Consider the following 23,680-nt stretch of genomic DNA (forward strand, 5'->3'; position numbering starts at 1 on the left):
CACCTTATTTAGCTTTAGGATATGAAGAAAATGAAATATTAGCAAAGGTGCAACAGTCAATCATCGATCCTTAAACGACGGCAAAGAGATTGAGGAATGTAATAAAAATTCATTAAGGGGCGAACTCTAAGTCATATGACACACCAACAGAACAATTCCGTCACACACTCCCAAACCGTAAAGATTCTTTACCCGGATTATGGATGAGGGCGCTGGTAAATAAACAGGATTCCTCTGTGCTGTCTGTTATGCGGAATAGAGAACGAGATCCAGACTGCCCTGCCGGTCATATCACGTCGAGCGTAACCTCGGCTCTGTGGAACAGACCCACAGGCTCCCGTAGCCCTCCACTGCTACACCCTTGACTTCAAGGCAGGCATTAAAATGGAGGGGTGGTGGTGTCTGGATTATGGGGTTTAGGGAGGCAGTGTATGTATGCTTATGTGCATGTGTATGTGTGTGTGTGTGTGTGTGTGTGTGTGTGTGTGTGTGTGTGTGTGTGTGTGTGTGTGTGTGCATGTGTGTGTATGGGTCCATCTCCCAGAGGGGAAGGAAACTCCTCTCTGTCCACAATCTGTGATGAGATATGGCAAGTTGAGATTGGAACCTGTTTTTGAACAATCTGAAAATATTTTGAACACATATACATATTCTTAATAAAAAACAGTAAAAAAACTGAATTAAGGACACTTTAATGACTGTGTCTGAATTGTTTTAATAAATCTATATATTTTTCAATTTAACAAAAAAATAAAAAATAAATTGACAGAAACACATATAAATGCCTCTCTGTCCATGATCTGTGATGGGATGTGACAGGCTGGGGCGGGGGGGGATTTAAACAATGTATATATTTTTTTTAAAATGAAAGAAAAATATTTTTAATTAAAGAAACAAACAAAAAAAAATGACACAACACATTACATAAATGCCTCTCTGTCCATTGTCTTTGATGAGATGTGGCAAGTTGAGAGGGGGCACATTTTTTAAACATTATATATATATATTAATGGATCTATATACGTTACAATTTAAGAAAAATGCATGTAAAAGGACTGACAGAAACTCATATAAATGCCTGTCTGTCCACGATCAGTGATGAGATGGGACAACTTGGTGGGGATTCAAGCAATATTCAATATTCAAACAATTTTCGAACAAAGAAATATTTTTTTTAATTTGAGAAAAAAACTGAAAATCAAAACATGACATACATGCATCTCTGTCCAGGACCTATAATCAGACGTTGTAAGTTGGGATATATATATATATTAAATAGCATATATTATATATATATAATATATTTTATTCGTCTCTGTCAGCAATCGCTGATGATATATATACATTTCAATACACACACACACGCACCTGCGAGGACATATATATATATATATATATATATATATACACATATACATACATATATATGTATATATGTGTATTTATATATATATGTGTGTGTGTATATATATGTATTTATGTGTATTAATTTTAAAATTGCAATAAACGCACGTTCTGTCTCAGGTGAAATGTCCATCACCGCGCATCGTCGGTGCGTTAGGTGCGCGCCCACCCTTCCTTTTGCGCGCCATGCACCCCCCCCAACCCCAACACTCAACCCACCTCTGTTCCTTTAAGGCAAAGAGGAATTAAAGCGTCTGCAGGGGGCGGGGGAGGGTTAAGGGGTTGCGGTGTGTGCGCGGTGTGTGCGCGGGGTGTATGGGTTATTCTGTGTAATTCTCGCAGAGTCCGTGCGGTGCGATTAGAGAGTGGCAGCGAGGGGGAAGAAGATGCACTTGCTCGCCGCTCGCTGGACGCACGGAGGCGGTGAAAATGATCTGACTTAAGAGTCTGTTTCTTTTTTTGCGACCCAAAAAACCCAAACAAAAACAAACAAAAAAAAAAACATTTATTTTTTTTCATTCTTAATCTAGACCGTGTCTCTTTTCTTTTTTTTTTCTTTTTTGCAACCCCTCCATCTCCCTCTCCCACCCCATCGCTATTTTCATTCTTTTATTTATTCATTTTTTTTTTCCAAATGTTCTCCTCCAACAAGGACGACCCTTCAAATCGGCGCGTCTGGCATTCGGTTTTAGTTTAGTGAACATTTTTGCTTTTTTCTCCCCTTTTCTTAAAGACCCGCTCGCACCCCCGACTCTGACTCAGCATCACACACCTGGACTTCAACCCCCCCTTCAGCATCCTTTTTTTTTTTTTTTTTTTTTTTTTTTTTGAATAAGAAGGAGGAGAAGCAGCAGCAGCAGCAGTAGCAGCAGCAAGAGCAAGACGCGGAGCAGCAAAGGAAGAGTCTCACAGCAAAGCTCTCTCCCTCAAGACAATCACTGGGCTCATCTATGTTTCAGACAGGGAGCTGAGGAGAGAGAGAGAGAGAGAGAGAGAGAGAGAGTGAGAGAGAGGGGGAGAAGGGGGAAAAATAACTAAAAGAGTGTTGCTGGAAGAAAAAAAAAACAAAAACAAAGTAAGATGATATATTAAAACTAGAAACTTGGACCGGCTCACTCAAAGACAGTGGCAAATGTTTAACCTCACACCGAGCCCACAGAAGAGAAACCCAGGGAGGCACCAGCCGGAGGAAGAAGAGAAAGCATAGCTTTGGGGGATTGAACGGAGCAGGGCATGTGGATATTGGCGTTTATCTTTTTCCAGAGCATCTTGAATGGTGAGTTCCAGCATCTCATCCCCTCTTATTATATATATATACATATATATATATATAAACATTTTTTTTATTACTGCTGTTGCTGAAGAGTGGCATTGCAGAAAGCAAAGCAAGCACAGGTAGACTTAGGATGGAGGTCACCTGTGACCCACATGAAATGGATTTTATAATATGGCTATCAAAAGAAAAAGAAAAAAAGGCTGGCCCCCCGTGAAAGAAATGAGGGTCGGAATGAGTGAATGGACGAGTGAGGCACCTATTTCTTTTTTTTTTTATTCTAAAAAATGCCTCCAAGTTCCCCAACAAACATTTAAATGCGTCTCTGGCCTGCATCCGTACAGCAGTGAGATTTAAACTTCCATTTAATTTATCAATTTCAAATTTTTAAATATCATTTTAAAGCTTTGATTTTCAATCATATTGCCTTTTGCCCCATGATTATCATGTTTATTTATTTTTATTTCTATTTATTTTTTTACTGCATGATACTTCTGTCACCACCTTGTTCCACCATGGCCCTTAGTAATAAGTGACGTATTTGATGTAATGGACATTTGGTTTACACCCCCTGTTCCTTATTTGTCCGAGTTCATGTGGCCTATACCTGCCACTGCAAAAAAAGAAATGTGATTAAAATATGATTTCACACATACATAGTAGCACCAGGCATTTATATTTTAATTCTGAATTTTTTTCAAGTAATTCATAATCAAACATTTTCAGTTCGAAGTTTTGCCAATTTCATCCTACATTTGGATGCACTTTCACCTGTCAGACGTTACATTTGTGCCACATGATTAATTCTATTTATTAAAAGATAACATTGTTGATAAGACACATTGGACAGAAGTCGGACTTGAAATACAAGGACTGATAATTAAAATCTGAAATAAACGTCACGGTCGAATTGTTTAAGCGTCATTCTCCATACATATCAACACATCCTGTGTTATGGAGAAAACAAAAAAAAAAAAAAGAAAAAAAAAACAACCTAGATTTGTCCACGGTTCACTTGCAGGTATGTTCATGTGGGTGCACGTTCACTGGTGCACCGAACGGTTTGCATACGTGTGCGTGAGCTGAATTTGTGTTCCCATATCTATAATCAATGGCAGAAAATTGATACAGTTTATTGCGTTCACTTATTGGCCAGAGTCCCTTACACAGGGAGGGATTATGGCTGACTGGGTGTGTACGAAAGCAGAAGAAGAGAAAGGGAGAGTCGTGGAAATGGCGAGGGGGAGAAAGAAAGAAAATAGAAATATGTCTGTGCGGGACAGAAAACATCCTGGGGAGGGCTACAACCTGAGCTGAGCTTGTTTAATAGGTGTCAAGAATTAAAACAAAACAAAAAAATATTTAGATACATCAGGGCAAATGTGGATTTGCAGGTAAGAATGCATTCTGACTGCATCGGATGAGCCGCGTCCCCCCCCGAAAATGGACTCCCCCCCTTTGGCCGGGGTGATAAAATAAGGCTCTTGAATTGAATTCTTTTTTGTGTTTGTTTCCGCCTCATCTCTTTTTCACTCAGAAAAAAAAAACATGTCCGTTGACACAGACTCAGCGGGAAAAAAATGGTATCTCCTTCGGCCCAGCTTGCGCCGAAACTCATAAAGGAACAATAAGGAATCCCCATTAATCATAATCATCTGACTGTGACATTAGATCAACTGCCGTGCAAGATTGTGTCCGTTTATTGCATAAGGGATTATTGAGGAGGCCTGTGGCAAACAACTGATAGAAATTAAGCGTGGAGACGGCGATGTGTGCAGACGGCCCACTTCTCACGTTCGTCATTTCTAGTGCAGTGATATTTTTTTTCCCTCCTCTTTTTCTTTTTTTCAATATAAAGACCGTGTCTTATCGCCCGCCGCGTCGTCACTTTATTCCATTTGTCTGTCACCGAGCGTCGAGCTGGGCTGTATTATGTGTCGACGATTACTCAGAAAACGAGGTGTTCGTCAGCTGAGCCGGCATTGTCAGAATGAATGAATGACCTTGTAAACAGAAGCCAGCACTGTGATTGGATTCCAGGCAAATCTTGCTGTTTCAGAGTTAGGCCTATCAACACTCTTGCTGGCCTGTCTCTATGGTAACCTCCTTAATGGGTGTCAGGGGGCTACGTCTGAGAAAAAAAAAAACCAACATTGTTTTATTGGGGTATTCATTGGAAAGACGATCTCAGGTGTGTTTTGTTTGGTGGGGACGATTAAGATCTTCATCTCGGCGTGATGATCATTAGGTTCTCGTGCCGGATCTCATCTTTTTTTTTCTTTTCTGTAACAATTTAAAATGGCAGACCCCCTGGATGCTCTCCGAGACGGGATCTGGAGTTTGGTATTGAAAAAAAGGCCAGGGATCAGTGACGTGCTCAGTGGCTAACCAAACAAATCGCGAAAGATAACATATCATAAACAATAATTATGATTAGTATTTGTATTGGTATTTTTTTGGTGTCATCACTCAGGTTAATAACTATCTTTAAAAATGTCAAAACAGAAACCTCTCCAAAGACAATTTTTCTGTAAATGCCTGCAATCTGCATTTCCCCTCATTGCTCGATACTAACTGATTTGTCATTGCACGTAACCTATTAAAAAAGTAGATCGTGTATGTAAAAAAAAGCAAGGTTTTTTAATAGGTTCATATACTTCTCAGCTAATATCTCTCTCCATCAAAGTGCAGTCTATAAATACAGTCATCATTTGGCTTAAGGATGGCAAACTTATTTGAATATCTCCCCCAGAGAGCCGCCTCAAGGCAAAACAGCGAGTTAAACTGGCCCATTTGAATTCTCATTGCAAAGACACAAGCAGACGAGGCTTCTTCCCCCGATCCCTCCGTGAAGGCCTGCGATGATTTGTAGACATCGACGCAGTAAACCGTATGCCCGCGACCGAGAAGGACTCATTCTTATAGAGCTTCGGTAAATTAAAAGCCGCCCCGGGGGTCGGGAGGGGGATTGCGCAATCAATTTTTTTTTTTTTTTTTTTACCTCAATTATCTGTGACATTTTGTCTGAAAAAACGCACGAAATGAAGAAGCTCTCAAGGAGCATCTAACATTTACGATACAGTAAATAGCTGCCAACGTGAGTTAGCCTGCCAATTTTTACATGACCCCACATTATTAGCAACCTGAAAAAGTGGCTGAGAATGCTGCAGGGACAGAGCTGGATAGACAGCTTGAACTTTGCAGGGAGTAGAATGGAATTGGGGGGTGGAGGGTCCCTTTTGAATGGCAATAAATCTACATGAATGCAATGACGACAGCGCATCGTGATACTTCCTCATGCAGTTGTGTACTGATAAAGTTATATGGATTACAAACATATGTATACAATAGTCTCCATATTAAGAAATGATGAATTATTCAGTTTTTCCTGATGGGCTGTCAAAATATCTGTAATCCTGCATTAGTATTTATGTACTTTTATCATTAACGTAGACAAAGAATGGTGATTGTATAGCGATGCTATGCCATTCCCACCATCTGTTGTCAGTTGTATTGGAACAGTCATTGCATAGTGATAGTGGTTTTAATAACATTGTGACAAAAAACACTAAATATCTGGTAATTGGCAGGAAAAGCGAAGAGACATGAGTTTCTTCACCAGCAAATGCATTTGCAAACAAAAGACATCTCGTTCTAATAATATATTGATATGGAAAAAATGTTATACTACGTATGTGTATATAATGGGACCTTCTTAAGATAATTCTCAAAGTTATTAAGTGACAAAAATAAATTTTGTGTTGCCGAAATCAAATCCTGTATGGACAAATGGCTCAGTTTGATGGTGTTTTGAAAAAATGACTTTTCTTCTTATTTTAAGAAGGTGATGATATGCAGTTATTTTAATTTATTTAATTTAATTTAATTTTGAAGATTTTTTTTAAAGAATTTCTTTATTTATTCATTTATTTTCTGCTATTTGACAATTACAATGCTCAATGTTCCTGGGCCTCCTCGGCGGCCACCGTCGCCGCCTTCGGGCTTTGCAGAGCAACAATATGACACCTGAGCGGCCTCCCATCTGCACCGGCGGCCATTAGTCTGTGTACTAATCATCAATTAAGGGTCGGTCACAGAAGCGGCATCGCAGCACGCGGAATTAAATTACACCCTGAAAACAATGTCGCGATAGATCACCCTGAGCAACTTTATCCCGACGCGGATACCTAATGGGCTAAATGAAGTTGATGGAGCCACTCGCCCGCTCACCTACTCGCTTGCGTGAGCCGCAGGAGGGATCGTCGGGTTATGTTCTCAACCCCACGTTTGATTCCAGTTGAAAAGGCAGCTAATGTTTGGTAATGGTTACCCTGTTGTGTGATCATAATTGGTATCTCCCGGATTCTCGGTGCATAATGACAGCTCCCTCCACGGTACCGTACCTCCTTGAGCTCGTCTGCTGGCTCTCTAATTAGGAGCGGGCTTTGGCGACCGGGATGAGCTTGCGCACATTACCCGACGTAAAACCTAATTGCAGAACGCGTCAAGTCCGTCTGGATATTTTTTTTTCGCCGAATCAAAGGTGTAATCGTGCAACCCTGTGTGTGAATGTCTCTCCCCCCCGCGTTAAAATGTTAACGATATCATTTAGCATCTGCAGGGCAGAGTGGGGGGGGGGGGGATCCTAGGCACCCAGATGGAGGTGTTTGATCATGCGTGCAAAGCGTGGTTGTAATACATCTGGCTGGGGTTTCCCTCTCAGACGGGGCTTTTCTCTAAGTGGAGAGATGTTTTAATTCACTCAGCACCTGTCAATGTGACATGTCATATTACTGCACTGCTCGGCACAGGTGATTTAGCGCTTGTAAAAGCTTTAATTGGACATTTTAAATATCTATCTTATTTTTTTTAGCCGTGACATACGGTTGAGCCCCAGCCGATTTAGTTTCAGAATCAAGTTGGCACTTTACAGCGCTCCTTTTCTGTTTTTGATGTCCCAAAAAGAGCATCACGCGTTTTTAAAATTACAAGTGGCAGTAGTATGGAGGAAATTTATCACTTTGCTGCTTTACAAGTCAGTAATGAGACTTTTCCCGATAAAAGCAGGATATATTTTGCATGGATTCTGTGGATTACAGGTATATTTGACTTAACTGGTATCAGGCATCTATTTGTGAAGACAACAGTCCGCATTTTTTTATGTGAAAAAACATTTTGATGTTTTATTTCCGTCCTTTTATGGATCCCATCCAGTATTTTTACCAGCTTGCGATGCACTCCGTGTTTGGGCATGCTGAGTAATCAGCTGATTATATGAAGTAATATGAAGGTTTTGGAGACATATGTTGTAAAAGGAAATTAAACATATATGCATTCATTAATTTTTTATCTACCGCTTATCCTGCAGTTAGGATGCCCTAGACAACTGGTTCGACTCCCACAAGGGGGCATTTCTGTGCAGAGTTTGCATGTTCTCTGGTTCTCTGGTTTCCTCCCACTGTCCAAAAACATGCAGAAGGTTCATAGGAATTTAATGGCAAAATAACCCAGATGTGTTAATGTGTTTTTCATTACCACATGGATATATATGCCAGCCGGGTATATATATTTCATTATTATTATTATTATTGTTTTTTGTTTTTTTTACTAAATATATATATAAAAAAAAATTACATAAGCAGTCTGTCAATGGAATTTAATTTTTTTTTCAGACAATTTGTGTTGATGGCAGTGTCATAACTTTTTGAGGCTCTCCATGTTTGCATTTACACTGTATGAGACTTTATTCTTTTTTGATCATTTTTACAAGTTGAGGTCAATGATACCCAAAAACTCATCCCCCCATTACCTCCATACACCCGCTGAAGCCTCAGGACACACAGGTGCTTAACAGGGGAATCCATTTGCAGCCCCCTTCCCTACATAAGTGAAGTGAAGTGTTGCAGATTTTCAAATAATTTCTTAAAATGCCTGTTTATATTGTGTCCGGAATGCAAAGGCCAGACTTGGTTTGTTACCTGCACGTTCACAAGTGCCATTAATTGTCATATTAGATAAATGAAATCAGTGTAAAAGCTCTTTGAACTTGCAAAATAGCTATAGTGGACATTTATTATTTAAAAAAAAGCTGCTTTTTCAAGACAGTTTCACATCGAGGGGCTGCTAAGAGACTTGGATAATTTGACATTTGTGTTGGCATTTACAAGGAAATAATTACTTCAAATCTAATTTCTTGATGTACTTTTCCTTTTTTATAAGCATCTTCCCTTCTTATTTAATCTGATGTTTTTCTATTTAATAATCCCGGCAAATTGGGGATTCATAGGTCAATTTGGGAAGACAAGCGGAGGAGGTATGATGGGTCTCCTATCCATCACCCACTGAGACAAACATTCACACCGGACCTCATAAATACTGCCTCTTAATCTAGTGCACTGGGATCAGGCTTTTGAACTCGAGGCCCAAGGCTGAATTGATCTTTTGTGATTTTGTCCCGTTCATGATGCATGAAGCTGCTGTGTTATAGTTCACAGAGGTGCCCTTCATTTCCACAGCTCGCTTCACTTCGAATTAAAAAACTTTGTTTTTCTCGCCCCCTCCCTCTTCGCCTACCTGTACTCCATATCACAGCTGTATATTCAAAGTTTGCACGTTACTCGCCATCTTCCCGGGTAGATATTTCCTCAGTTCTGCCTATGATATTCGGCTGGCTTTAGCCAGAGGAAGCTAAAGCCGGATAGACAGAATGACACAAAGACAAATGGGTCCGGCTTGGTTTCTCAACACGGCTCCTTATTTTTAAACCTTGGCACAGATGCTGTAATTTAAGAGCAAGTTAGAGGCGGTTTATTTTTAGCCTGGCCATTTTTAAGGCGCTGTCATCTCGTCGGAGTCGAGATAAAGTGCGGGGGCATGCATGTGCGAGAAATTCGCAATGTCGGAGCCTGCGTGTGTGTGTGTGTGTGTGCCGGAGTTTATTGGTTTTCATGCACTGGTTAGAGAACATCCTCTACCGTGCACCTGTGTGTGTGTGTGTGATTTTAATTGGGGGAGCTGGATGGGCAGGCTACGGCGCAACATGTAGATGGGCCGCGGTGCTCTGATTTATTGTCCAACCCCGCCATTCATTGATCTCCCGGGCCGAGGTTCGAGACTGAGTGCGTTGTCAATAATCTTAACACTTTGAGGTATTCCAAGAATTCCCAGATCTCATTTGCGCAGACCACAGTGTGATGCCGCAGTAAAGCAACCTGTCCAAGATCAAATATAAGGGCGCGGGCCTGAGGAGGGGGGGTTTTCAATGCATTTGATTGCAGGAGTCCAGTAGTAAATATACTTCTTCGCAAGATCAGGCAGATCGGTCACACAATGGCGGGTGATACTAACCTACCCCACCTGTTATGATGTTAATTTAATGGATGATTGAATTAAAAAGTCCATCTGCTCAAAATACAAAATGCTCTATATGGCGCAGACATTGAGGAAAACAAAGGTTGGGGAGATGAGAGGAGAATAAATGCGTAAACGAAAAAAAAAACAAATAAAGAACTCTTTTTATTCAAGCAGAGGCACATGAAAAAGGCGAGTTCTAATAAAAGTGAGCTAGGGTTGAAGGCAGAGACGAGGAGAGATGGATAGAGTGGAGGTAAAGGAGAAAATAAGGATGTGTGTGTGTGTGTGTGGGGGGGGAGATGCTGTGAGAGGGTGGGGGAGCGCCGGAAGGAGCCGTTCTGTGGTCCCCTAAGTGTTGAATAAACATGCTTGGTTTAGGGAAAATGGCTGCGATAAATGTTTAATATGATAAGTCCATAAAGACGGTCAAATGAGTCTGGAGTATTAAAATGAGCACGGCACGCAGCGGAAGCAGCGGCGGCAGCAGCAGCAGCAGCTTTAAAGGAGGAGGGGTGGGGGATGGGGGTGGGTGGTGGGTGGCTAGATAATGGCAGACAGAGCTAACAGGATGAGGGAAGCCAGCTGCTGTGACATCAACATTAACACACTCCAGCAGCTGCTGGTCACAGGCCAGACTCTCGGACAAAACAGGGACAGCGGTATATCTTCAAAGGCCCTTCATAGCCGGATAATGACATTATTACCTGCAACATATTTGTATTGCACTTTTTTTTAAGTGTTAAGGCAGAACATTACATTTCAAAGTGATGTAATATAGGAGAAATGGGGGGACGGGAATGATCTGAAATAAAAAAAGGACTTATACTGTAGTGGTGATTCTATTAGTTAGCAAACATATCTGCATTATAATATAATATAATATAATATAATATAATATAATATAATATAATATAATATAATATAATATAATATAATATAATATGGTGGCATGGTGGTGCAGTGGTTAGCGCTTTGTCCTCACTGCAGGAAGGACCGTGGTTCGATTCTGACAAGGAGACCTTTCTGTATGAATTTCACATGCACTCCCTGACTCTGCGTGGGTTTTCCCACGCGGTTTTCCGGTTCCTCCCACAGTCCAAAAACATGCAGAAGTAAATTGGAAAAAAATTGGGAAAATTGCCCCAAATGAGTTGGTGAATGTTGTCTGTTTTTGTATGTGACCCTGTGATTGACTGGCCACTAGTCCAGGGTGTACCCTGCCTCTCGCCCCATGACAGCTGGTATAGGCTCCAATATCCCACGTGACCCTGCGAGCAGGATAACCGACAGGAGATGGATAGATAATAGGATTATATTATATTAAATTGTATTGATCAAATACTGTCTCTGAAAATATGAAAAAAATCTTTCAAATTCCAATATTATTGATTATTATTTTTTTAATGTTTTGAAACAGAAATGATATATGCTATATTGCATTGCTCATGTTCATGATCTGTTCTTTAAAACGTTATCTAACAGAAATCACAATCATTCAGAAACTCTGTGTCAAATGCTGAGTCCTAAAAATATACAGGGCAACTATAATCTCCTGCCTTTGGCACACCCAAAAACCTCTCTGCCACTTCTTCAAATAAAAAAATAGTGGAATATCTGTATGGAAAGAAAGGAAGAAAGAACATTCTCAAAGTCATGGCAAACATTTAAATTTGTATTTGGGAAAGGAAATTAATTTCATGCATATTATAAGCATGTTCTCTAACCCAGTGTTACTTTCGTGTTGAATGGCTGAGATTGCGCGTCACTGGTGGTTCAAAGAAACGACAAGTTAGCAGGAAATCAAATCCAGCATATTCTCCCTCATATAACTTCATTACACTAACTTTACAATTCATAACACCATCGCTTTTTATATATATATATATATATATATATATATATATATAAAATATATATGAAATATATATATGTATATAATACCTAATAAAAAATACCTGCCATCAAGATATATTAAAATACAACAATGCACAGCAAATTGAAGTACGCAAATGTATCATGTACTCCAAATTTAGGGAAAAACTACAAAGTCATCAACAAAAAATTCCTAAAAAAAAATCAAATTAAAGCTTGGGACCTCTCCCAGGCCTCTCTGCATCACCTCATAAAAATACATCCAAAACATATTTTTCTCTCTGTCACGAACGTCAGGTTAAAATCCGAACATGTTAGTCTTCCTGATTAATTGCCTTTTGAAAAAAAGAAATCCAGAAAAAGTCAAAGGCAGCGCAGGATTTCCACATGATTTCTTTTTTATTTCCGTGTTTCAAGCGGCTACCAAAGCCTCCTTGGCAACCTCTCACGTCATCGCTTGTGTACGCTGAACCAACCTTCGGACAGTAAAACCTAGGCTGACAGCGGGTGTTACCTTAGTGGGGCATGCAGGTAGACAGCAGTCATGTTAAGACACCATCAACAACGACTACTTTGAGGGCCCTTAACTTTAATGTTTGGTGACATAATAAGGTTGGTTGTCCCTTATGCACCATGCTTCTTGTCCAACTGAAGCAAGACCTCTGCCAACAGCATTCTGCACAATGGGAACACTGCTGCTTAATCGTGTTATCAAGAGAGATGGTGTACGCCGACCATTAGATTAGTTTGAAAGCCATTAGATTATATCCACTCAAGTCTCAGTAAGACTTGTTTAAGTATGATATGAAACCACAGAGATAATCTCAAAGGGCTGGAGTTACTGATGTCTACTGGCAAACCAGACCTGCGATTATTAGAGACTACAGGATTACTGTCCACACAATGTACCTTGAATTATATCCTTTATTATTATTCCGCAGGAAACTGGAGATGAACCGTAACACGCCGCAGCACAGAGGTCGATGTTTTTTTTTCAGGTATTCCAGATCTACCCTTGCCGGAATGATTGCGTCTCATCTCTTAAAGCAGAAAGATGAAATGGGGGCAACCAGCGGACGGTTTCTTTGACGCCCTGTCACGATTGTTCACCTTGGGGTCACTTCACATAACACGTTGGTACGGGGGGCTCAAATCCAATGTTCGGAATTGGCGGAAACCATTCATGGATTTGTAAAGTGAGGTGGAGTGTCGGCCACTGCCGATTAATGGATCAGCCCAAATGTAATTTTTTTTAATGGAAATCTGTTAATTCATTTTTAAAGAAATTATTTAAGATATGATCTACACATGATTATTACTTCCTGTTTGGATTAAAATATTGACAACATATTTTGATTTTAGATTTAGAAATATGATTGACCCTTTAGTCACTTTGAGCTATTCACCGTCTTTATTATTATTGGTACAAGAACTCCCAGTGATTTAACATGCTATTTCGTTTACAGAGTGATATTAGTGTTACACACTTATATTCTATTTATTGGGCGGTAGCATTGCGATTCATAGATTTGTAAAGTGACGTAGAATGTCGATCACTGCCGATTCATGGATGAGCCCAAATGTAATTTTTTTTAATGAAAATCTGTTAATCCATTTTTGAAGAAATTATTCAAGAAATGATCTAGAAATTATTATCACCCCTTTTTTGGAATAAACAATCGACGACCGATTTTGATTTTAAATTTAGAAATGTGATTGACCCTTTCGTCACTTTGACCTATTCATGCCCTTTATCATTGTCCAAGAATTCCCCGTGATTTAACATGCTATTTCATTTACAGAGTGATATTGGTATTACACATTTATATTCCCCACCACCATCATCATCACAATCAGCAGCAGCAGAGGGAGCTGCCATGGTATAATCCTTTATCATGTCCCCGCTCATGTGCTCTTCATCAGCCACAGCAGCGGCATAATTTAGACATCGCTGTCTTTATTGCTCAGTTTCGCTGAGCAAGAAACAGTCCAGAGTCTATGGTTTTGTTTCGATGAGACAGGCAGCCACTCCGGCCCATTTAAGACATGAAAATAGACCGGGGGAGGAGAACGCTCATCTGCTGCGGGGGCCTCGTTTTAAGCATCCCCGCCCCTCTAAGACATCAGAGGACAGATCTGTCGGTGTGGATCAGCGGCGTGCACGCAGCCGAGCCTTTCTACTGTCACAGCGCTGCTTAATATTCATGAGAGCAAATTGGAAGACAGTCATTTAACTTCCACGCGTGGTGTATCGCCTCCGGGCAGATCAGATCAGTGGGAGTGCTTACTCACACTGGCCCCGACTGGTTGGCATCTTTCCGTCTTGGAACTTTTACAGACTCATTTTCGGGACCGAGGCTTTTTAAAAAAAGCCCCGGTCTAAAAAAGCTAATTCCACTTCGGTCGACCGTTTACGACTCCCTTTCACTGGTTCCATATTTGGGTCACGCATCGTTTTTACAGACCGTGTAAATAAATACCGGTCACGTGCTTTAACGATCCATGAACAAAATCCGGTGGGAATAGCAAGTTCATTCAGTTATTATCATTAGGATTATTATTGGACTGTTTTTCATGGATGCCTTACAAAAACATTTCACTTCCCTTTAAAAATATAATGCCTATTTTAAAAGGAACCCCGCCTGGGAGGACTAATAGTCATAAATATGCTTCACTGCTGGTATCATTCTAGAATGTGTCATTCAAAAAAGCATGAAGAGTTATTTCTTTAAAAATCGCAATTTGTAACACATATTTTAAACCATGGGCGCCTCCATTGTTTTACTAGCGCAATGCATGCTAGGTTGATGATGCATGATGTTGATGATGTTGCTCATGTTAACTTTGGCTTTCTGCTAGAGCTAACTTTAGCTCGGCACAGTATATACAGTTATTATGCCACATTGTGCTGCTTTTGGGTGCAATTTCCAGTCCAAGGGAAACAAAGGGACTGAGATGGTAGTCGTCACAGCTTTCCAAGGGACAAGAAGAGTAGGAGGGAGTGGGAAATTGCTTGTACACAACTTCCGAAGGATCCACGTCTGTGTTCTTGCCGCTTCTCTTCAGATGCATTTGATGCATTTAGTCAAGCTAAGCTGCTGAAAGAGCTCATGGGTGCTGCTAGTTTAAAACGGAAACTAAAGCCAACTGCCGTCACTACAGTTTTCTTTCACAAGTGTACAAAAAGTCTTTAGGAAAAAAATGAATCCCGCTTGAATAAACACCACAAGCAGGAGAGCTAGAAGTTCTCCTGCGAGGACGTCAACAACCCGCTACTGTAAAAGTAGCATCTGATGACGGAAGACCCTGTCTCTGTTAGCATAGCAACGGAGTTGCCGCAGGCACACTAGCGCCTTTTGCCGATTCTTGCCTCTTTGGGTCTTTGTTGGTCTTCATTTTGAAGCTTATTTTGATTTCTGTCTTCAGTTTTATCCTCCTCACTCTCATCTCTCTTGGGTTCAAATGGGAAGGCCTGCACAGGTGACATGTTTTTGCACCGTGCTGTAAAAAGAACGGGTCTGAGCCAACCTTGGGCCAACCTTGTGACGTCACTACCAAGAAAGCGTTGTAACGAAAAACAACAATGATGGCCTAAGGGCACACCAGTAACTAAGAGCACAGCAGTAATCCCACAAATTATTGAAAAAAAGACATTTTAACTGGAAGCAGCCTGACGTAAAACTGAAATGGAAATTGTGAGTGCGACAGAAGAATATGTGGCATCACTCGGCTCCCAAGCATAAGCTATTTGGGTACTGTACGCTTTGTTTCCGTTTGCTCTTATTTTTGTGTTTGATTTTTTTAAATTTTATTTTCTATTATTTTTTTTTATTTTTTTTAATTTTTTTTGTCATTTGTCTGTACTATAATTAGAATTACCCCTTCATTTTCCTATAGTCTAGTTCTGTTTCTTCATATAAACGAGTGACTTTTGGGTGTCCTAGGTTAGGTAAGTGTCTCACTGGCTATGGTAGTTCCGACTTGCGTCGCAAATTGCCTAACTTTGGTCCGTCATTGATTTATTTTTTGTTGTTTATTTTTTTTTAATTTTGTTGTTTGTAGTTTATTTCGAAAATGTTCAATCATTTACAAAATTCCCATTTCACTTTTTTCATATGGACTATTCACATTCCTAGAGTGTACAAAATGGAAGTAACACAAAAGTCACACACTTATATACGCTTGCCCCATCACATGACTCAATTTCACAAATGTACCATTTAGATTTTTGTACAGTTTCAAAACAATTTTGTTATTGTATCTAGTAAAAGGATCAAACTGAACCCCCCCACCCCCCAAAAAAAACAAAATCATGACATTTACATTACACTTCACGTTAAACAGGTGCTCTCCAACTTTATATTAACTTAACATTATTGTTTCGTATATCCTTTTTAAACTGATTTATGCTTTTATTTAATTTATCTGTCGGACTATTCCATGAATTGACCCCTGACACCGAAACACACTTAGATTTTTATATATGTTCTTACACATGCCATTTTGTTATTTTAGTCCCCCTCCGAAATTGTATCCCCCTTCTCTCCCAAACACAATTCATTTATTCACTTGGAAGCATCTGATTTCTTGATCTTTATAATACTTGTGTATATGAGTCCAACATAGTTGCACTCCATGGTAATGTAGGTCCTACAGATCACAAATAGGTGATTAAAATTAAATTTTTGTTGTAGTTTCTGATCTGATAAATGCTTAATCTAAAGTATTAGGGAGTCTCCTTGGACTCTGAGTACTGCAGACAGTGACTTTTTATTACTATTTCCAAAGTATTATTTCTGGGTAGTGATGATCCCCCCTCCCCGGAGAAGTAGAAAAATCATTGTCGATTATAGATGCATAGAATACATCATTTATCAGTCTCATTTATTTTATCTTCATGGTTCAACGTGTCCAAAATGATAGCGATTACTGATTTCCTCTCAGGTAATGTAGAGAGCGGTCGGGCCCCCAGGCTGTTTGCCGAGGCGTGACACCGTGCTCCCTATTAGGTCTGAGGCGTGATGTGGATTGGGTTTGGAGATTGGACAGGAGGGAGGGGAGACACGAAAATGCACCTTCATTCCAGAATATGGTTTTTGTTTGTTCGTTTTGTTTTGTTTAGTTTGTGGGAGGTACGGTGACGCAGCGCTCAGCGCTTCAGCCTCAGAGCACGAAGGACTCCAGTTTGATTCTGACTGAGGGACCTTTCTGTGTGGAGTTTATATGTTCTCCCCTTGTCTGCATGGGTTTCCTCTCGTAGTCCAAAACCATCCAACAGGTTAATTGGGGAAATTGCCCAAAGTGAGTTAATGTTGTCTGAAAATATGTATTTTGTGAATTCTTTGATCTACTCCTCTATGGCTGTTTGCAATTCACGTGCCTTAAATCAACCTATTAATTCATTCAATCATCATTCTCTATACTGCTTATCCTGGCGTTAGGGTCACTGGAACCTATCCTAAGGGTCACTTGCTGATAGACAGGGTACACACTGGGCTGGTTGCCAGGCAATCATAGGGCCACATATACACGCAAACAATCATTCACTGTCTCATTCACACGTCACATGAAGCAATACAACCATTCTGCAATACAACCGCTCCTGACAAAATAATTGGTGTGTGACTTTTGCAATGATGACTAAGGTGACCCGTTAAATTGGTAGATTAACAGGTGACAAGACCACTGCCACAATTTTTCGTTTGTCTTGTCAAAATTACATAGCGATAAAACTTGAAAGGAATCGGTGGTGAGATAAACACAAACATGTTCCCTCTAGCTACAATAGCGACGAGCAAGGTACATCTAGGTGCGTCACTAGTAGTCCCTTGTTCGTCATGGGTGTTATGTTCCAGAACCAGCTGTGATAAAGGAAAATCCACAAAGGAGTGACCATATTTTTATTTCATTATTAATATATACTTCAAAATGTTATGACCCTCCCCACAACCTCATTAACCTTTCACATACGCCTATAAGCTTTCCCCATATAATTCACTCAAACACAAGACTGCAGAGTAACACTATGGGTAGCAATTGCACCAAGCATGTTAAAGTCATGCTGAGCCAGTCAGAACCCAGGGTGCAGAACACCATCCTCTGGTCGGCCAATGCTCTAAAAGGGGCTTATTTTGTCATAGAAAATAATTGAAAAAATAAATATGTAAAAATACATTTATAGCACATATCTCAGGCCGTATCCACAGTAGAAAATCAGAGTGAAAAGTGAACCACGAAATAGCGAGAGACTACTGTAGATTGAAGGGATGCCCTTCCCTTGCCTGAGTAAGTTGCAAAATGATGAGAGCACATACATGCAGTTCTTCCTAGAACCCATTGTGCCTGCTTTTTGAAACAAATAAACAAAAAAATCAAAACAAAACGAGTCGATGAGAGAACTCATTTTCATCCTGACTGAAAATCACCCCAAAAAGGTTTGGTACCCCACAGCACAGCACTGCCAGCTGATTGGAGATCACATTCAGACTCAGCTACAATGGTAGGAACGGCTGTAACTGTGGTAGAATGTGTTTTTTTACAAATTAGCTCCTTTTCCATGCCTCGGTGGTCTGTCGCCCAGATTGCCCTTATGAACAAGCTGCCCCAGTTTACTGTCTCATTCACAAGTCAAGAGAAAAGCATCCACTCACTCTCTCATTCACTGTGAGAAGAAACTAGAGAACCCAAAGGAAACCCACACAGACACAGGGAGAACATGCAAATTCCACGGATGCCTGTCACAACTGAACCAGGGACCTTCTCGTTGTGAAGTGGAAGTGCTAACCACTGCGCCGCACACCGGCCTGATTAATTGAACTATAAAACTTGATTGTGCCCTCATATCCCTCATATCGTCACCTTCTTAAAATAATTGCCTGAGTCATTTTTTGATCTTTTTTTTTTTGCCTCAGTCATCTCCTTATTCTGCATATTCCTTATACCTCAGTGTTTTCTTAAAAGCGTAAAAAAAAAACGGCTTAGGGGAATAATGGAAAACATATTTTGAGTAATCCCCTGCGCGTTTCATATTTTGCACATGATCAAAAGTCGATCAATAAAGATCAGCAGGAGGGAGAGGGCACTTGAAACTGCTCACCTTCTCACTAACCTTGAGCAGCATCCACGAAAAGGTGAATTTTTTATTTCATCCCACGAGCCCCTTCATGACTCCAGTCCGTATTATCAACAGAGCGCCGAGGAGATTGATCGTTGTGTCAGCTGGAAAAAAAAAAAGAGAATGAATCAGAATCGGGCGGTACTTTGATGTATTATTTTCATCAGGACCCGCTGGGATCCGTCCTCGCACATCATCCTTGCGTTTTGAAAGATTAAAATGAACCCCCAAAACTTTTTGAAGCCAGGAGAATGTACAGGAGGGTTAGACGATCCGGTCGTGGATCGCATCGTGAACCTTATTCCAATGAAACAGTTTGTTGCCGTGTGCGTGCGTCATGCTGAAAATGGCAAACATTTGTCACTTGCAGCCGGCTGTTGACGTTGTCTACATTCATTAATTCTCTATACGGCTTATCCTGCACTCAGGGGTTGCAGGAGCCTATCCCAGCTGTCATTGGGCGAGAGGCGGGGTTCATTCCACGACCGGTTTCTTGTCAATCACAGGGCTGCATATTGAGACATACAATCTTTAAGTTTCTCTCATTCACATGTCTCAACAATTTAGGGTCTCCACTGCATGTTTGTTGAGGAAACCAGCACATAGAAAAAGGTTAATCCACTGCGTAACTGTCGCAGTTCGTCGTTGACATTCTTTTTCTTAATTCTTAAAGAATGTGTATCTTGCATGTCAGTCTGAAAGGTGGGTTTGTAAAACTGCAGTTTTCCTTGTTGCATTGAGGTTCTCCCATTTAAGGGCATGTTATCTCTGTGGTGATCGTTTATTTATAACATATTCAGACCCTTTTTTTTTCTTATCATGTATATATAAGGGTAAACTTGGCTGTTATTTGAAGAGTGAAATTTGATCTAATCTGATGGGATTTCATTTCTTGACCTTCCATCTCTCTGTAGTAAATCAAACAGCCGTCTGCTGTCTGGACTGGCTGAAGTTTCGTTTCTACTCAATGTCCGCCGGACGTGGTCTCTAAAACGAGGCGCCGGTGCAGATTGCATGGGCCTCAAAGCTTGGTTTTATTCTGCATTTGCTTAAATGAGCATTCATTCATTCATTCATTCATTCATTCATTCATTCATCATGTTCTCAGGCTGGGACTGGAGCTTATCCCTTATACTAGAGACCGACAGCGATTCACTCGCTCATTCACATGCCATATGGAGAAATATAACCATTTACTTTCATCCATATGTCATATAGAGACATACAATCATTCACTCCCTCATTCACAAGTCATATAATTATACAACCATTCACCCTTTCATTCACACATCAGATTTAGACACACAACTATGAACATGCTCATTCAAGCATCATATAGAGACAAATACACTCTTTCATTCACATGTCACATATTGACGTACAACTGTTTATCAGTAATGCTGATGAAGCATCAATCAGCAATGAAACTCGTTCCTGTGATATTAGAAATTAAACTACAGTGAATTTGACAGTATGAAAAAATAAATACCTACACATGCTGTCACCATGATGTACACAGAATTTTCAACTTATTCTTAACTTTCACTGTATCTTGTCTTTTGATTGCTTATTGATCGTGACATTTTGCATTTTCAGTTTCATTAAATAGCTTTTCCACGCAAATATTTCAGTAATGACACCCATTTCTGTATCACCAACAACTAAGACGGCACTGGATCAGTAATGCTGATGCGTCGTATTTTTCGTGTAATTAATTTTGAAAGAAAAGGTATAATTTATTCAAAAAGCAGACAGATTGCATGTGGATGTGCGTGTGTCCACAAGCAGGTTATCAGAATGTCCTGTTGCGGTATGAAACCCACTGACGCAGAAAAAACAAAACAAGAAGAAAAAAAAACGATGGAAACGTCTGCAATTTGAAACCTTGTTAAGAATTTATGAAGTGCTAAAATGTTTTCTTCCCAGGGTAGGGTCCCAGCCAGCTGCTGGTGCCACTGTAACCCATTTAGGCTAAAGCCCATGGGCTTGTCACCAGATGAGCTTGATACACAAAATACAGCACCTGCAGATATTCCTGCTTGAAAAAAAAAAAAAACACATTCTTGCGAAAGGTATATGGGCTCAGGCTATGTACACAAATCAAGCGGCTTTGCGTGGCCTCAGAGCTAATTGGTCCAGCATTGACATTTATTACCCAACTAATGTTAGATTCAATTAAAAATGACCTTATTTCATACCATTAGTGTTAATTGTGCTAATGTTTTATCTGCAGGGGCCTGGGAACACATTGTTCCAGCTAAGGCTGATGTCCCCCACCATCTGAGAAATATGAGTTTTAAATTTGAAATGTTTTCTGTATTAACAAAGACTTACTCGGGCAAGTGAGAGTTTGATCTTCCTCACTTTTAGTTTATAAAAAAACTGTTTTGACCAACAGGCATTCAGGTAATTGATCTGGGTTTGATTCCAACAGGCAGTGTCTCCGTATAGACTTTGCATTTTCTCCCCCCTTGTCTAAATTGGCCAGACATGGCAAACATGCAAACAAATATCTACTTTTAAAGTCAACTAGATATAACCTCCACAAAAGAATACAAAATGTGTCCAAATATCTGAATATCTCAATGGATAACTATCATACGTACACATGTGCTACATAGTAGTTCTCCCAAACCCTTATGCCTATGTCCAGGCCACCAAACCTGGATGGTGGTATTATTTTTGCAATGCCACAAAATCTGAATGTGAAAATGTCATGTTTTCTGTATTGCTGTATTTATGTATGCATGTATATATTTGTTTTTTATTTATTACTGTATTATTACTATTATTGTTACTATGGACATGTTGGTGAAGGCAATAGAGGGGATGAAGAAGTGATGGGCAGATTTGGTATACAGGATAGGAATGCAGAGAGACAGATGGTGGTAGAGTTTGCAAAAAAGGATGGAAATGGCTGTAATGATCACCCTTTTCCAGAAAAAAAAGGAACTTAGGGTAACTTATAAGAGCGGTAGGAGCACGCAGGTGGGCTAGATCTTGTATGGACAAAGTAACCTGAAAAGATCAGTGACTGCAAAGTAGTTGTAGGTGAGAGTGTAGCCAGACAGCATAGGATGGTGGTTTGTAGGATGACTCTGGTGAAAAGGAAGATGAACAGGACAAAGACAGAGCAGAGGACAAAGTGGTGGAAGCTGAAAAGGGAGGAGTGTTGTATGGTTTTCAGGGAGGAGTTGAGAAAGGGTCTGGGTGGTCAGGGTGAGCTTCCAGATGATTGGACAACAACAGCTAGTGTTATCAGGGAGACAGGTAGAAGAGTACTTGGTGTGTCATCTGGAAGGAAAGTAGATAAGGAGACTTGGTGGTGGAATGAGGAAGTGCAGGAGTATATACAGAGAAAGTGGTTAGCAAAGAAGAAGTGGGATACTGAGAGGATTGAAGAGAACAGACAGGAGTACAGGGAGATATAACGAAAGGTCAAGATAGAGGTAGCAAAGGCGAAACAAAGAGCGTACAATGACCTGTATTCTCGGTTGGACAGTAAGGAGGGAGAGAATGATCCATACAGGTTGGTGAAACAGAAGATAATGATGGAAAGCATGTACACTAGGTCCAGGTGTTTAAGAAGAGAGAGGGAAATGTATTGACAGATGTTAGAAGAGTGATGGGAAGATGGAAAGAATACTTTGAAGAGCTTATGAATGTGGGAAATGACAGAGGCAAGGGTAGAAGAGGTGACTATTGTAGACCACAAAGTAGCACAAATTAGTAAAGGTGAAGCGAGCAAGGCATTGAAGAGGGTGAAGAATGGAAAAGCAGTTGGTCCTGATGATATACCTGTGGAGGAGTGGAAGTGTCTAGGAGAGGCAGCGGTAGAGTTTCTGACTTGATTATTCAACAGGATCTTCGAGAGTGAGAAGATGCCTGAAGAATGGAGACAAAGTGTGATGGTGCCTATTTTTAAGGATAAGGGGGATGTGCAGAATTGCGGCAACTATAGAGGGATAAAGTTGATGAGCCATACAATGAAGTTATGGGAAAGAGTAGTGGAAACTTGACTGAAAGCAGAAGTCAGCATTTGTGAACAGCAGAATGGCTTCATGTCTAGAAAGAGTACTACAGAGGCAGTATTTGCTTTGAGAATGGTAATAGATAAGTACAGAGAAGGCCAGAGGGAGCTGCATTGTGTTTTTGTAGACCTAGAAAAAGCATATGACAGGGTGCCAAGAGAGGAGCACTGATGTTGTATGAGGAAGTCTTGAGAGGCAGAGAAGTATGTTAGACTGGTGCAGGACATGTATGCTAGCTGTGAGACAGTGGTACGGTGTGCTGTAGGGGTAACAGAGAAGTTCAACGTGGAGGTGGGACTCCATTGGGGATCAGCTCTGAGCCCCTTCTTGTTCGCAGTGATGATGGACAGGCTGACAGATGAGGTTAGACAGGAATCTCCATGGACCATGATGTTTGCAGATGACATTGTGATCTGTAGTGAGCGCAGAAAACAGGTAGAGGAAAATCTGGAGAGGTGGAGGCATGCTCCGGAAAGGAGAGGAATGAAAGTTAATCGCAGCAAGACAGAATATATGTGTTTGAATGAGAGGAACTCAGGGGGAACGGTGAGGCTACAGGGAGTGAAGATTGAGAAGTTGGAGGATTTCAGGTACTTGGGCAACGGAGTCCAGGGCAAGAGGTGAAGAGATGGG

At 40.5% G+C, this 23,680-nt stretch overlaps 1 protein-coding gene across 4 annotated transcripts in view; it reads left to right on the forward strand.

Moving 5' to 3' along the window:
- Positions 1 to 1,940: 1,940 nt before the first annotated feature.
- The window catches only part of dscamb (Down syndrome cell adhesion molecule b), a 152,261-nt gene continuing 130,521 nt past the window's right edge, over positions 1,941 to 23,680 (forward strand). For all 4 annotated transcript variants that reach the window (XM_086164083.1, XM_086164085.1, XM_086164084.1 and 1 more), the window contains exon 1: positions 1,941 to 2,680. In XM_086164083.1, coding sequence (XP_086020209.1) covers positions 2,638 to 2,680 — 43 coding nt within the window. In that variant the 5' untranslated portion in view covers positions 1,941 to 2,637. The remainder of the gene's footprint in view (positions 2,681 to 23,680) is intronic.

Source organism: Fistularia commersonii, chromosome 18, assembly GCF_037954325.1.
Source record: "Fistularia commersonii isolate RoL2024-O1a breed Wild chromosome 18, RoL_Fcom_v1.0, whole genome shotgun sequence".
Classification (NCBI taxonomy): domain Eukaryota; kingdom Metazoa; phylum Chordata; class Actinopteri; order Syngnathiformes; family Fistulariidae; genus Fistularia; species Fistularia commersonii.